Raw genomic sequence first — 17064 nt, forward strand, 5'->3', positions numbered from 1 at the left:
AAGGAGGCCTGGCTATACCCGAAATCAAATTATTCTATAAAGTGGTAATCATCATCTGGTACTGGCTAAGAAATACAGTGGTAGAATAGTGGAATAGTCTAGGCAATCAACACATGGAAGTTAATGTCCATTGCAACTTAGTGTTTGGTAATCCCAAAGATCCAAGCTTTTGGAGAAAGAACTCACTATTTGATGGAAAACTGGAAAACAGTATGGTAGAGATTAGGCATGGACTAATATCTCATACCATACACCACAATAAATTCAAAATGAATACTTGATCTAGAAACAAAGGGTGATAGCATAAACAAATTAAAGGAACATGGAAAAGTTTACCTGTCAGACCTATAAGGGGAGAATTTATGACCAAACAAGACATAGAGAACATTATAAAAAATGAAATAGATAATTTTGATTACATTATATTAAAAAGGTGTTGCACAAATAAACCAATGGAATGAAAATTAGAAGGGGAAAAAGTTTGAAAAAGATTTTATAGCAAGTATCTCTGACAAAAGTCTCATTTCTCAAATATATAGAGAACTGAATCAAATTTATAAGAATATAAAACATTCTCCAATTTAAAAATGGTCAAAGGATATGAACAGGCAGTTCTCAGAAGAAGAAATGAAAATTATCCATAATCATATGAAAAAATGCCCCAAATCACTGTTGATTAGAGAAATGTAAATGAAAACAACTCTGAGATACCACCTTATACCAATCAGATTGGCTAACAAAACCAAAAAGGAAAATGATAAAATTTGAAGAGGATGTGGGGAAATTGAGACACTAGGACTTATGAGAAAGAACGTTATCCACATCCAGAGAAAAAATTGTGGGAGCAGAAACACAGAAGAAAGACAACTACTTGATCACATGGTTTGATGGGGACACAATTGGGATGTAGACTCTAAATGATCATTCTAATGCAAATATTAATAATATGGAAATAGGTCTTGATCAATGACACATGTAAAACCCAATGAAATTACTTGTTGGGGGAGGGGGGAAGGGTTTGGGGGGAAAAGGGAGGGAAAGAACATGAATCATGTAACCATGGAAAAATATTTTAAATCAATTAAATAAAATTTTTCCAAAAAAAAATACCCATGCTGAGTACCTCTCCCTTTTTTCAATTGTGTGTTCTTTCCCACATTAGATTGTAATCTCCTTGAGGGCAGTTACTGTCTTTATTTTTCATAATTGTATTCCTAGCACCTTGCACAGTGCCCAGCATATCACTGTCATTTAGTTGTTCAGTTATGTCTTAACTCTTTGTTAACTCTTTGTGGATAATAGCAGGTCAATACCATCCATGGGGTTTTCTTGGCAAAGATACTGGAGTGATTTGATATTTCCTTTTCCAGTGGATTAGAGCAAACAGAGTTTGCAAACAAATTAAGTGACTTACCCAGGATCACACAATTAGGGAATGTCTGAGGCTAGATTTGAACTCAACTCTTCCTGACTCCAGGGCCAGTGCTCTATCCCGAGTCACCTAGCTGCTTGACATATAGTAGGTGCTTAAAAAATGTTTATTGACTGTGATTTGATTAAAGAAATATTGCCTTTGGAATTGAACTGAGTTTCCTCCAAGTGCAATGGACAAGTCTTCCCAATATACTTGAATTCTCCTTAAAGAGTAGTCTCATAGGATCACAGTTTAAATAAGTGGAAGGGCCTTTAAAAGTCATTTAGTTCATCTCTTTATTTCACAATCAACCAATCATAAGCATTTATTCCTGTTACATTCCAGGTACTAGGGTTACAAAGAAAAAACTTTGACAATTCCTGCTCTCAAGTAGCATACATTCTATCAGAACAAGGAAACCAGAGCCCAGAATTTAAAGTAACTTGTGGAATGTTACACTGGCTGGTAATTAAGTTACAGACCAAAGAATCAAACTGAACCCCTCCCCCCTCCCCCATTCATCATTTGTGTCATTGTATATGCTGCCTTCTTAAAAACAAAACAAAAACCAAACCTTATTTTCTGTCTTAGAATTGATACTAAGTATTGATTCTAAGTATCCATTCTAAGGCAGAGAAGCAGTAAGGGTTAGGCCCTTCATGGTGAACCTTTTTGAGATAGGAGTGCCAGGCCCCTTCCCCCACCAAGTGTCAGGTGTGCCCTGCCCCCTCCTTACCCCTGGGGAGGGGCAGGTGAAGTGAGGAATGTCCTCAGTGAGTGTAGAAAGGGGGGAGGGAGTGGCCTGAGCTTTCTGCTCCCCTCCAGCTCTGTTGCCTGTGTGCTACCCACCCATCTTAACCCAGTGCCCTCCCACTGACTGCTGGGCAGAAGGGCAGAGGTGTGAAAAACTGTCATCAGGTGGGGTGGAGAGGGGGAGGGGACAGAAGGCACAGAGGGTGTGCTATCTTTGGCACCCATGCCATAGATTCAACATCACTGGGCTAGGCAGTTGGGGTTAAGTAACTTGCCCAAGGTCACACATCTCAGAAGTATCTGAGGCCACATTTGGTCCTTCCAACTCCAAGCCTGGCCCACTATCTATTGTGCTACCTTCTCTATCCAGTCTTATTCTCTTCTTCCCCATCACCTATTCCAGGAATGGCTCATAGCTTAAATAAGATTATATATGTAAAATTTCCAAACTTTAAAGGGCCATATAAATTTAATTGAGGCAGTTAGGTCACACAGTAGTAGAGTGCTGGACCTGGAGTCAGGAGGACCTGAGTTTAAATCCACCAATGTAACCCTGGGCAAATCATTTAATCCTGTTTGCCTCAGTTTCCTCATCTGTAAAATGTGCTGGAGAAGGAAATGGCAAGCCACTCCAGCATCTTTGCCAAGAAAACTCCAAAAAGGAACATGAATTGTCAGCTAAAACTAATTAAACAACAACAATATTAGCTATTGTTATTACCATCCTAATGAGAGGCCTTCAGAAATCATCCAATTCAACCCTCTTCCCCCCTTTTTTTTTTAAACAGCTGAGGAAACAGAGATATTAAATGACTCGTCCAAAACCACCTAGTAATATGGAATAAGTTAGATTCAGTGCTGGCTAAACTTATAGGAAAGTGAGATGGGGAAGTAGCCCTTTAATTTGGGTTCTTCCTTTTTATTAGTTTCTTTCTCTTTTCATCCTTATAGAGGGTGAGGGAAAATGCTATCTCATCAGCCACCTAAAAAGCTAGAAGGAAATCACAGATGGCTTTTTTTTTTTTAAATCCTTACCTACCATCTTGGAATCAATGCTGCGTATCAGTTCCAAGGCAGAAGGGTGGTAAGGGCTAGGCAATGGGGATTACAGGTTATGCAGCTAAGGGAGTGTATGAGGCCACATTTGAACCCAGGATCTCTAGTCTCTAAACCTGACTTTCAATCCACTGAGCCACCTAGCTGCACCAGATGGCTTGTAATCTAATCCATTCCTGAAAAAATAATCCCTTCAACCACACCTTGGGCCCCAAGAAGTCATTCAGTCCTTGCTTTGAGACTCTCTTGGAAGGGGAAACACCTTACTTCCCTAGGCAGCCCAATCCTCTTTGGAATCGATCCTGTCATTGTGTTCGATGCAATTTCCACTCACTGCTCCTAGTTCTTGCCTCAGAGGGCTGAGTAGGACAAGTCTAAAATCATTTGTTTAGCTTTTAAACTCTTACATTAACAGGTCCCTTCCTACCTTTCCCACCAACTTAGTCCTTGTACTCCAACCCCACGTAGTCTGCCTTCGGGTGACACTGACCTCCTTGCGGTTTCTTGAACAAACCACTCCATCTTCTGACTCCAGGCATTTCCTCTGGTTGTCCTCCATGCTTAGAACTCTCTCATCTCTGCCTCCTAACTTCTCAGTTAGAATTCCATCCTCTGCAAGAAACCTTTGCTGGCCCCCTCTTTCTTAATTCTAGTGTCTTCCCTCCGGTCGATTATCTCCAATTTATCTTGTATATGGCTTTTTTGTACCTAGTTTTTAACGCGTTGTGTTCTCCATTAGATAATGAGCTCCTTAAGAGTAGAGACTCTTTTACCTTTATACCCAGCGCTTTGCATAGTGACACAAAGTGGCGCTTAATAAATGCTTGTTGACTGACTCCTGGAAGAGTTTTCCAGCTGCCACGGTGGCCCGAAACTTTGGGGTTGTGTAATGCTAAATAGGAACAGGTCATTGCGGGCACTTTCAAACACACTCTGAAGGGATAGGGTGGGAGGGGGGGTGTACTTGGTGAATAGCTCTTTTCGAAACTTTGTATCTCTTCAGTACGCAACGAAGATATCTGCGAACCGCAGGGGCTTAAGAAATGCGGGCTGCGCCGAACGGAACGTATTAGAGGGTTCGCGACCGCTACGGCGGAATCTTTCTCCGTGGTGGCGGGGGCAGACCCCTAGGTGTCGCTAACGCAAACTGCGGTGGCGGGGCAGCCCGCGAGAGTCCCAAGAGGCCCGGGGAGGCGGAAAAACTACCGATCCCGGCATGCCCTTCGGGCGCGTCCCGCTTCCCCCTCCCCTCCGCCCATACCCCTCAGCGGGCGCGGAAGCCCATTGGCCGCGGCCTGGCGAGGGTCGCTCCCTCCCACTAGCAGGTTAGTGGGCGCCCCCGGCAGACGTTGACCAGGGCGGGGGGCCTCCGCCATTCTGCAAGCGGCCTCCCGCTCTCGGCGTAGCGTAGGGCCGGCGGAAAAGCGCAGGGCGGGGGCGCAGACGGCGTGGCGCAGGCGCACTGCGCGGCTTCGCCCGGGTCCCCAGACAGCTGGCGGAGATAAACAGAGGAGGAGGGAAGGGAAAGAGAGCAGGAGAGGGAGGGAGTGCGTGTGTGTGCGTGTGTGTGAGGGGGTGAGGGCGGGCGGGCTCGCGTGTGTGTGCGCGTGTGTGAGTGTGGGTGAGGTGAGGGAGACGGACGGTGGGAGCGGGTGCTGGGCCGGGGGCCCGCAGCCCCAGCCGGGCTGGCCGCGGGGAGCATGGGAAGGGCTTAACGCGGCGGACAGACCGGCGGAGCGACAGAGCAGCGAGCGGGCGACGGGCGGACGGGCGGGCGGACGGACCGACGGACGAACCAGAGGACGGACCGGAGCACGGGCTGCCGCTGCCGCCTGACGGGGCCGGCCCGGCCCGCTGCCCCCCGCCGCGCCGACATGGGCTCCTGAAGTTGCACCGGCCACTCGCTGCTCCGTTCCGGGACAAGGCCTGACAGGTAAGCCCGGCCCGGTCCCTCGACCCCCGTCCGGGTCGGACATAGGCCTGGGGGGGAGGAGGAAACGCCCCCCCCTCTCGCGGGACACCCCCAGCTCCCCAGCTGAGGGCGAGGGCGGGGGAACTGGGGGAGAAGAAAGAGGGAGAGACTGGTAACCGGAGGGAGAACTTTGGGGGAGTGGAGGGGGTCCTTAGCAACTAGAAGAGGGACTTTGAGGAGGAGAGAGGACCCTGGAAACCATAGGAAGGACTTTGGGGGAACAGAAGGACGCTGGCAGTCAGGGAGGGGACTTAGGGGAGTAGAGAGAGAGAGCCTGGTAACCAGAGACAGAACTTTGAGGGAGTCGAGGGGGACCTTAGCAACCAGAGGAAGGACTTTGGGAAGGAGGGGGGATATTTATGGGGAGCAGAAGGGACCCTGGCAATTCCAGAGAGACAGAGAAGGATTCTCTCAGCTGGCTGTGGGGTGGGGGAGGACGGGACTTGGGGGGTGGGAATAGAAAGAGAGCCTGGTAACCAGAGAGAGAACTTTGGGGTAGCCCAAGGGGACCTTAGCAACTAGAGGAGGGACTTTGGGGGGAGTAAAGAGAGACTTTCTGGGAGCAGAGAGAGAGCCTGGTAACAGAGGGAGAACTTTGGGGAAGCAAAGGATGGACCCTAACAACTAGAGGGGGGCACTTTGGGGAGCAGAGGGGAATCTTTGGGGGAGCAGAGGGACCCTTGCAGAGAAGAGACTTCGTGTGAGAGGGGTCCTTGGGTCCCTGAATCACAACTTTTGAGAAGAGAGGAATCACTGGGATCCAGAAAGGGGACTTTGGGAGAGGAGATGGGTCACTGGATCCCAGAAGAGGAACTTTGGGAGAGGAGAGGGGGTCATTGGTACCCAGATAGAACCCTGGGAAAGAAAAGGGATATTTGGGGGAAAGAAGGAATGGATTTTGAGGGTGGAAAAGGGTATACCAGAACTGATAGGCATAAGGAAGACACTGACTCCAAGAAAAGAGATTATAAAAGAACAGGCCTTTACCCATGCTAGACACTTAATAAAAATTTATTGACCTAAGTAGTTTGAAGAGGCGGGGTATAAAAAGAAATTACTTTTTTTCCCTGTGTTGACTGAAAAATGTAGGATCTGGGAAGTTAGGGGACCAATGAATGTGGAGTTTTGGAGATTCCTTTTAGATGACTGGAGAAAGGAGACAGAACAGAGAGAGTGGTGGAAGTCCCACAATCACGAGACTTTGGGCAGAGTTTTTGTTTGACATCTGATCTGGCTCAGAGTTCAGGAAGAGGGGGCAGGTGGAAATGCTGGGAGGGCTGCCACACTGACCTGACCCCTTCTGTTTCCTGAGTGTGTGTGTTCAAGTTCAACGGACTGAGTTCCCTTTAATTGTACTTCTGTGACCCTGAACTAAACTGTCTAGGTATGTCCCCAACTGATGCTGACCAGTGACAGAGTCAACTTTTATGTGTGAATGCCTTATTCAGTCATCAGTTACATTGGTATGAGGGACAGATAGTTCAGAGAAGGAGAGAGTCAGTGAATTCCACTTCTTTTTACTGAAGCAGCCTAATGGGACCCCCTTGGCTGTTCCCCTGAATGTGCTTGGACATTACTGGCCTGGTCCTTGGTCTAGCTTGCACTTTCACTTGTCATACCTGCACCTGTCTCTGGCAACTTAAAGGAGCCCCCGATCATGAGAGGCTTGGAGGACTTTGGCACATCTCATCCAAAACATCTTACTTTGTGATCTGCTGGACCAAGATTGGGATTGTGTTCAACTTGTTAAAAAACAAAACAAACAAACAAACCTTTTTCAGTGCCAAGAGTTTGAAAGTCCCTTGCCTGTTGGGAATGTCAGTACCAGTTGGGATATTCTGACAGACTCAAACTGGAGAGGTAAATTGATTCTCTCACGTATATAAGGCCTGAAATCTAGATTAAAGGAAAACATTGGCCAGTGATTCTCTACCTTGATCAGTAAAACCTAAAACCACCATGAAAATTTCCTGGGTAACTAGACATTCAAATAGGTAGAACCCCAGTAATCCTAACCAATTCACATTTTCTCTCAGCTTTTGTTTCCTCTCTCAGCTGACCAATCCAGAAAGTCATTCAGATGTTAGGATAGGAATCTTTGTAACTACATCAAATCCAACTTTTATTATCTCATTATCTGTCTGATTCTTAAAAATCACACTGTTAGAACCCACAGGGACTTTGGAGATCATCTACTCCCAACTCATTAATTTTGCAGAGAAGTGAAATTTAAGAAAGGGAAAAGTCAGTTAGGAAAGTCAAGATTAGATCCTGAGGCACTTGATTCCTGATCATTTGCAAATTTCACAATAACAGGTTGTGCCTCTCATGTTTGAAAAAGTTCGGATTGCACACATGATTTTTAGATTTAATAGCTAGACTTTTTTTTTTAGGCATTTACCTTCTGTCTTAGAATCAATACTGTATATTACTTCCAAGGCAGAAGAGCAGCAAGGGCTAGGCAGTGGTAGGTACATAGTTAGAAAGGGTCTGAGGCCATATTTAACTGATTCATTTGGGTGGTAATTATCCATTGGGCCTTTTTTAATGTTCATATTGTAGAAAATTTTTGAAATAAGTCACCCTTTTTGGTGCTGGACACTTTGATTCTGGGGTTCTTTCAGAGTAGGCAAATTCTCTTTACTCTTTAGAAAAAGTAAGGTTAACCTGAGTTCATCTGAACAGTATTATACAGAGGTCATCCTATAGAAACCTGAAGAACTAAATCACTACATTTTTACCTTCCTTTGTTGCCATCCTGTGGCATCACAGGATAGACCTGACTTGGGGTCATCTAGAAGAGCAGAGCATTTTGTATAGCAGCAACATAGTTTATTAAGTAGCAGGATGGACTTGGAGTCAGGAGACTTAGATTCAGATTCCACCTCAAACCTTTACCTCTGAGTAATCAAAGGCCTCTCAAAGCTTCAGTTTCTTCATCTATAAAATCAGAGAATAGGTAGTTAAGTTACTTGCCTCTTAAATTTGTTTTGAAGAAAGCACTCTTTAAACCCTAAGCATTGCATAAGCCCTAGAGAGTGATCATTTTAGTATTGTGTTAATTATGATGACTTTCGGCACCTCTACTTTTTTTTTCTACACCTCTACCCTTGTCCTAAACCTGTCAGTGCATCAGTTTTTATTCCTAGAGGAAACTCTTAGCATTGGTTCATAAAAATTTGTACCCCTTTTGTACACAGCTGTTTCATGTAGAGGCAATTGGTTGTCATGCTTGAGTCCATCTGGCTATTGAGGGTCATTGGTACTTTGTGTGCTATCTGCAGAAACAAATTCAAAGCTACGGATTGGTGTTTAAACTCTAAACATTGTTTTTCCCTTTCTTCTTTCTAAACTTAAAAGTGACTCTGTTGTTGAATAGAACATTGGAGAACGGGAACTGCTTGCAACATCAGTGGGGCCCAGGTAGGAAGAGTCATGATGTCTGCCTTTTCTCTAATATTGATCAATTTAATAGTTTATCGCAATTCCTCTCTCCTTCATTCTTTGCTTTCCCAAATTACCCCTTGCTTCTTTAGGCTGTTGCTTTTGATCACTGGGAAACTCCTGGTTAGAAGATATTCTTATTAACTATCACCACCTTCTTCTGTCCAGACTAGAGATCTAGTTATTGCTGCTATAGGATATACCCAGCTACCAAATTTAAAAACTATTAACAAGGGCCAGTACTGATTTGTTCCATGTTCCTGAGTTTGAGTCCATTTTGTGCTATTAGTAATAGCTGTAAACTTCACATTGGGCTTTGTGGCATTAGTGACTAATAGCTTAAAAACTTTAGGGCTGAATGTAGTCCTAGAACTTGTTAAGTGAGTGGAAGTGTCCCAAATGTGTAGAAAATCCCTATCCCATTACTATCTTGGAAGGGAAGGTGCAATGAGTTCCTTCCAAATCTTGCTTCTTTACATGCCTTTAAAAAAAAACATAAAAAGAGCAGAACTCAACAGATTGGTGCAGTTTTCCTTTAAAGGGAAGTCAGAGATGATCTGAGGTGAAAATTCTATTTGAATAATGCCTCTGAAACTTAAAAAAGAAGTACCTGAGTTTTGGGTTAGAAGCGGTCACATTAGATGAGGATCAACTTCTTGTCCCAGGACTAAGGACACCTCTTCTGGATCCCTGATAGGAGAGTTATTAGTGCTGAGAACAACAGTGAACCACAGACACTTCCATCTGGGAGACATATTAGGCCCATTTCCCCTGGGGAATGGGAGAGGGAGCCCAACACCAGGAATGGACTTGGTACTTTGCTGAGGTTTTTATCATCTTTGCTGGTCTGTCCTTCAACTTCTGAATCCATTTAAACTCGACTTCTGCTGAGCTGCTGTGGAATTCTTCCTTGCAGCTCAGAAAAAATGTAGACTAGTCACTGAAGTACTTTCCTGGTGATGCTGAGTTATTCAAGGGCCAGTGATTCTCTCTCCCTATGGCAGGACTGAATTTAATATACCAATTCTGGTATAAAAGAAGGAATTTCCATCTGGTCCCCTTGATTTTCCTAAGTCCCTCTGCCAGCATGACTGTATTCAGAGAATAAAACTTCAATGTTGGAACTTCCCAGTCATTTGTTTCAAAAGCTTCTATGAGTGGCACTTTAACCAGGACCATTTCCAAATCCTGACACAATGTAAGGCAAGATCCATTGAGCAGACAGCCTTTAAATGTGGTGAGAAAAGATAGTTATTTAAAAAAGACCCACTTCTCTCTTTCTCCTTCTATTAGTTTAAGATAAATAGGGATGAAGGAAGTGGGGAAGATGAAGAAACTGCATGATAATTCAAAATCAAAATCATGAAAACCTGTAGGAAAAATTGTTACAAAGAGTAAAACACTTTAAAAACTAAATAATCACAGAGACAAATTTCAGGGTTGAAACAATATTGGCCAGTTTTCATCAAAAGTTCTTTGGAAAATGAAGCATTTTTTGATGAGCTGGATGGTTTTAGAAAAATATGGAAGGAGTTATATAAAGTGATGCAAAGGGAAGTGAGCAGAACCAGAAGAACATGTACACAGTGACAGCAATATTTTTTAATGAACAACGTTGAATAATCTAATGATTCCCAGCAATGCAGTGATCTAAGACAATCCTAGAGACTCATGATGAAAAATACCATCTGCCCTCTGAGAACTGAATGAGTATGAATACAGATTGAAACATACTAAATTTCACTTTTTAATGACAATGGAAAATGTTTTACATTATTGCATATATAAAATCTATATCAGCTCATTTACCTAACACTCAGGGAAGTGGGGATAAGGGGGGAAAGAGGGAGAGAATTTGAAACTCAAAAAATTTTTTTAATTAATATTAAAAAATTACCTTTAAATGTAATTGGAGAAAAATAGAATATTATTTTTAAAAAGAAAGCATTTCTTGGGAGAGATTTTATTCCAAACAAGGGAAACGCTTGCCTAATTTCTCTTAAGACTGGATTGACTAAGATGGATTAGTAGCCTTAAATTTGACATGAAAGCTCTTATAGATCCTTATGCAAATAAGACAGTATCCTGTAAAATGATCTAGTTTTGGAAGGGACCTTCCAGGTCATTTAGTATAACCTCTACCTGAACAAGAATCCTCAAAAATTACCCCTCCCCTCCCAGTGGTTATCTAACCTCTGCTTAAAACACCTCATTATGTTCCACTTTTGGAAAGTTCTGATCCTTGGAAAGTTTTTCCTTATGTCAAGCCCAGGTCTACCAACTTCTACTCAGTTTCTCCTTTTTGCTGTCTGGAGCCAAGCAGAACAAATCAGATTTTTTCCCTACGGAATACTTTGTAAGTATTACTTACTTTGTAAGACAACTCTTATATCACCCATATATATTCTTTTCCTCAGGCTAAACATAATCAGTTCCTTCAACCAAATTTCCAGTGGCATAGTTTGTAGGCTTCTTTCCTTCTGGTTACCCCTTCAGAGGGCCCCTCTTTTGTCAAGGACCTTCCCAAAATTCAACCTCTAAAACACTACTCTAGATGTGGTAAAAGGGTTACCATTCCCTTTCTTACTTTGGTCACAGTGCTTTGAAATACAGCCTAGTGTGTCTGTTGCCATGTCATGCTATTAATTCATTGAGCTTGTAGTTCACTACAGTCTCTTCATCTTTTTCATAGTTACTGAGATGTACTTCCCCTGTACCTTGCCTGGAACTCCTTGCCTGAATATGATTCCTTTTTGTGGACATAAAATAACACATAAGGTTCCATTACCTTAGTAGTAACCACTTTATGTGAAATATGACTTAAAAATAGGTTACAAAATTCTAGTGCTAGAAGGGAATTTGGAGATCATCTAGGCTACAAAATTCTAGTGCTAGAAGGGAATTTGGAGATCATCTAGGCTACTTCCTTCATTTTGCTGGTGGACAAGCCAAGGAAGATTGTAGAAATCCAAGAGAATAATGGAGATTCCTCATCTTCTATTCTGTAAAAAGGCACAGATCCTTAGTGATCCAGAGATCAGCCCTAGAGAGATAGCTTCATATTATACTTGTCTAGCACTGTTGAGAAAAATTTGCTCTTGGTCACATATATAAGTGCATTAATTATACTTATCTTTTTTTAAAGCCCTTGCCTTGTATCTTAGGACCAATAGTAAGTGTTGGTTTCCAGGAAGAAGAACTGAACTGTAAGGGCTAGGCAATTGGGGTTAAGTGACTTGTTCAGGGTCACATAGCTAGGAAATACCTGAGGCCAGATTTTAATCCAGGATCTTCTCCTGTCTTCAGGCCTTACTCTATCCACTGAGCTACTTAGTTTCCCCCATACTTACTTCCAAGTAGTATGGCCCAGTTATTTTCATAAATCTTCCTTTGAGCTTTATAAGCTAAAATGTTGGTAGATTTGATATTCTCCCTACCCAGTGTGAACTCCTTATAGAAAGGTTAAATATAAACTATTGTTAAATTCTCTAGATAGAAATGTATCTAGTTGTATTGTCTGCAGAACTTCAGGACCTAAGGATTCTTTGTGACTGAATTCAAAAGAATCCTAGCTCTGCTGTTACTGATGTCTGTGACCTTGGGAAAAGTCACTTAGCCTCTCTAGGCCTCAGTTTTCTCATCTGTCAAATGGAGATTAGACCAGATGATCCTTGTCTTCAATATGTTATTATATCAGTCTATAACCAAGCATTTATGAAGCACCTACCATGAGCTGGGTCTTATGCTGGTGAGGAGGGAGGGCCAGGTATGTAAGTGAAGGGGAGGTGAAACATTTATTGAATAAGATATGATTCTTTGCTTGTGAAAAAAATGCTTCACTCATAAATAATATAAAATAGACTTCCTCTACTTTGAGAGAAATATATGAAAACCAAGAACAAAGATCATTTTAGACTTGCATTATAACATCTGAATTGGGTCTTGAAACATGTTTAGGATGACAACAGAAGGAGACATGGATTTGGGAAATAGCTTTCCAAGCAAAGAGAATGGCATAAGAAAAGACAAGAAATGGAAAGTCATGCTGGGAATTGCAGCTTCATTTAGGGTCATAGACTGAGCTTTCCTCTCTGGCCAAAGGCCTCAGCTAACTAAAAACTGCATATCCATATGTAGCCAAATCTTGTTCCTACCTTCATGACATCTCTTCTGTATTTTCTCCTCTCTACTCACACAGCCACCACCTTAGTCCAGGCCCTCATCCCCTCTCACCTTGGACACTTAGATAATGACCTTCTTACTTGTCTCCCTGCTTCAGATTTTCCCCCACTCTAGTCCCTTTTCTACTAAGCTGCCAAAGTGATTTTCCTAAAGCACAGGAACTGTGATACTCAAATAAAATAATCCTGTTTTGAATTCAGAGTTCTTCACAGCCAGACCCCTTCTTACCTGTCTGGTCTTCTTGAACTTGGCTCTTTTCCATATACTCTGTGATCCAGCTCCCCTAGCCTACTTGTTGTTTCCAGCACATGATACTCTAGCTCCTCCATGCCTTTGCATTGATTGTACCCTATGCCTGAAATGTGCTCCCTCCAAATTTCTGCCTTATAGCTTTCTTGGCCTTCTTTAAGCCTCAGCTCAAATCCCATCTTCTGCCAAGAAAGCAAGCCTTTCCTTATCTTTTTTGCTGGTGGGCCCTTCTTTCTTAGATTACCTTTCATTTATATAATCTATATATTACATGGTTATTTACATATTGCCTCCTCCATTAGAAGAGGAGTTCCTTGAGGGCAAATCTTGCTTCTCCTTCTGTGGTAGAGAGATCTGGGATAGTTTGTTAATGTAATACTTTAGCAGCCATTGCTCCAGAAAACTCAGCAATTACTATGTTCCTGAACCAAGAATTGAAAACTCTCCATTGTTATAGCTGATAGCATAGACTTTTTGCTTTTGACTTTTACATCATATGCCAAAATGCTAGATGCACTTCGATAGTCCTTGGCTCCTTCTAATCATTTGAGTTACAGTTTTCATTTGAAACTTCTATTCCAACCCTAGGAAATTAGAAGGCCTAGGGCTTCTTTTTTTTTTTTTTAAACCCTTATTTTCTGTCTGAGAATAAGTACTTTGTACTGGTTATAAGGCAGAAAAGTGGTAAGGGCTAGGCAGTAGGGTTAAGTAACTTGCCCAAGGTCACACAGCCAGGAAGTATCTGAGGCCCAATTTAGACCCAGGGCTGGCTCTCAATCCACTGAGCCGCCTACTTGCCCCATGTAGTAACAATTCTGAGACAGAGGGGCAAGGGGTAGACAGTCAGGTTAAGTAACTTGCCCAGAGTCACAAAGCCAGAAAGTGCCTGAGAACAGATTTGAACTCAAGTACTCTGGATTCTAGGCCTGATGTCCTATCTACTGTGTTACCTAGCTGCCCCTGGCTTGGGGTATCTTAGAATGATTTTTGTTCCTGCAATGTTTGTGTTTATAGGGAATCCAAGGTGATGGGAGCAACACTACACATTGTAGTAAATTTTTTTATCTTCTTAATGCCTGGTGCTTAATAAGTTTTTGTTGATTAATTCATGAGAATGGAATCATATACTCTTAGAACCAGAATGGACACTAAGAAAGCATCCAGTCCAACTCCTAAGAGGTCCCAAAGGAAGGGAAGCAACTGGCTCAAGGTCTCTTGTTCAATGGCAGGAAGTTGAAATTGCAGGTATTCTGAGCTCCCATTCTTTCCTTGTGCTCTTTCCATTTCATTGGCTAACAGGTTGCACTTACATAGTGTCCTGTCTGAATATTAAGACAAAGCTGTCCTTGCCCTTTTGTGGGCTCACCAGGGCATTTGATAGGATCAAGTGAGAGCTATACAGCATGTGGGAATGTGATTATGTATTGAATATGTGCTTAGCACTGAGAATAAATCTAGATTGTAGGTAGAGACTTCATAGCAAGTTTGTGGTTTGTTATTAATGCTTCTTCACAGGAGTCCTGCTGATCAAATGCAGCTGAAATTTTCTCTCTCTTTCATTAACTGAAAATTTAATTGTGAAAAATGTATGTGGCCTCCACACACACTCATTTCTGATCGTGTGACCCATAATAAGGGGGGGAGAGATCTTATATACTCCTGTGCTCTGAGGAAGAATATCTAGGAAAACCTTTCTTTAGGCAAGGGCTCATTGCTGCCAAGAAACAGTGTGGAAGCATGTAAGATGGCCTTCTGGATCTAGGAACTAACCTAAAGAACTTAGCATTGGGAAGGGGTGGTGGCTCTTTTCATCACACTAATTTGGCTTGACTATGTGGAGCTACCTATGTGGAGGAAATGGCCTAAGGGACAAATACTTAGAAACCCATCAATTCGTGGAGCATCTATTATGTTCTAGGCATTATGCTAAAAACTGAAATATGCTATAAGCCTCTCCCCCAATAAATAAATAAGCATGCGCACACACACACACACACACACACACACACACACACACACATATATTCTTGTGAAATATCCATAACCCTTTAGCATTTATTCACTTTCCTAGTAGAGTTATTAGTCATTGCTTTCCACCCCCATTCCTGAGATTCTTCTGTAAACCTGGAATGGGACTCATCTAGTATTGGAGGAGCAAGACTCTATTTAGACAGTAGTTCATTAGCTAGTGTGCTCCAGGAGGGATAGAGAGGGATTCTGATACCCATATTCACACACTGCTCAGCCAGTATTTGCTGATGGTTTTTTTCATTTCAGGTAATTACATGTGTGCTCCTTGGTCCTGGGCTTGGCTGGAATGCTTGGGGGTACAGAAGATCCTTCTAGAGCCTCTCTTTTCCTACCCCATTTTGAAAAGATGGCAAAAGTCAACATAACTAGAGACCTCATTCGGAGGCAAATAAAGGTAAGCAGCTCAAGATCCCAGGGTCTCAGGGTCTAGGGGCCTACAGAAACCATGGAGTCCAACCCTTTACCTCATAGAGCCAAAAGATGTTGGAGTTGAAAGGAACATCAGAATATGGAATGTTAGAAGTAGAAGGGCCCTTAGCAATCATTAATCCCCTCTTACAAATGAGGAAACTGAGGCCTAGAGTAGTGATTTTACAACCATATAGTGAGTTAATAGCCATACCCTATTCCCTTCCCTCATGGGTTTGGCTTTATGGAGACCTTCAAGTGGTTGCTTGTGACTTGACTGCCAAGAAAAGCTCCCAACCAGGTTGATGAGGAGATGGTATGTGTGAGATTGAGCAGCCCTGGAATGGAATAGATGACTGATTGCCATACCAGGTCATTATGCAGGCCCACTTCAGCCTCAGAAGGGTGGATCTTGATCAGACAACTTTGTTCTTTTCAGAACCTACCCTCTTGGAATGAGCTGAGATAGAATGGGATGGAAACCTCTGTTTTAATTTCCTACATGACCTCTACTAAGTCTCTTTATACTACCTTTCTGGGACTCAGTTTCCTTATCTGTGAAATTAGTAGGTAGTTAATCATAAGGGTATTCTTGAGCTCTCTCCCAAGTTACCTCACCTGAACTTGGGGGCTTTACTTAATCCTCTGTGTTGGGAGAGGCAGCACAGTGTCTTGGACCACACATTGGAGCTGAGAGTGGAGGAGCCTGGGGTCCATATCTCCACTGACTGGCTGTTTAACCACAGTGAGTTGCTTCATTTCTCTGAACTGAGGTTTACTTAAATGTAAAATGGGATTGTAAATACTAATATTTAGAGAGAACAAGACAGAGTGGAGACAGTCAGGGAGACCTGAGTTCAAATCCATCCTCAGATACTTCCCTTGCTAGGGAAGAGCTTGAGTGGAGACACAGGTAGTCAAGTGACAAGAGCATGGGCTTGGAAGTTGCCTCTTGGGTTTTAGTCCCAGTTCTGCAATTAATTACTTCATGACTGAGGGAGGTTACAGAGGAATGGCCAGCATGGCAGATTAGAAGCACTATTGAACTTGCTGTCAGAATAACTAGAACCAGATTCTAGGTCTAGAACTTAGAACAGTTTTTCTGACAGTGACCTCTTTGGGTCTCAGTTTCCTTATCCATAAATTGAGGCAGAGGATGAGGTGTATAGATGTACTGAATGGCCTCTGGAGTCCTTTCTAACTTTAAAGCTATGATCCTTTAATTTAGTCTAACCTATACCTGAACAGAGATCCCCTTTACAACATCTCTGACAAGCCTTCATTTTAATACCTCCATTGATAACTCATTCCACTTTTAAGACAGTTCTAATTGTCAGGAAATTTTTCTTAGTCAACATATTCTACAATTGCTACCCATTGGTCCTGGCTGAGAGCTACCATATGAGAGCTCCCACCTTCTTTCTCTTTCTACCCCCCCTTTCTGCCCCCTCTGTCTCCCACACACACGTGCACGTGCGCGCGCACACACACACTTTCTCTTGTCTACTTCAGGGTAAATGGCTACACGCTGCCTTCAGCATGTATGTGTCTTCAG

At 42.7% G+C, this 17064-nt stretch overlaps 1 protein-coding gene across 1 annotated transcript in view; it reads left to right on the forward strand.

Annotated features, from left to right (window-relative positions):
* Positions 1 to 8555: 8555 nt before the first annotated feature.
* WDTC1 (WD and tetratricopeptide repeats 1) overlaps positions 8556 to 17064 on the forward strand; it is a 63603-nt gene continuing 55094 nt past the window's right edge. Inside the window, exons 1-2 of the mRNA XM_044667927.1 lie at positions 8556 to 8618; positions 15348 to 15495. Of these exons, the coding sequence (XP_044523862.1) occupies positions 15388 to 15495 (108 nt within the window). The 5' untranslated portion in view covers positions 8556 to 8618; positions 15348 to 15387. The remainder of the gene's footprint in view (positions 8619 to 15347; positions 15496 to 17064) is intronic.

The sequence above is a fragment of the Gracilinanus agilis genome, chromosome 3, assembly GCF_016433145.1.
Source record: "Gracilinanus agilis isolate LMUSP501 chromosome 3, AgileGrace, whole genome shotgun sequence".
NCBI classification, from domain to species: Eukaryota; Metazoa; Chordata; class Mammalia; order Didelphimorphia; family Didelphidae; genus Gracilinanus; species Gracilinanus agilis.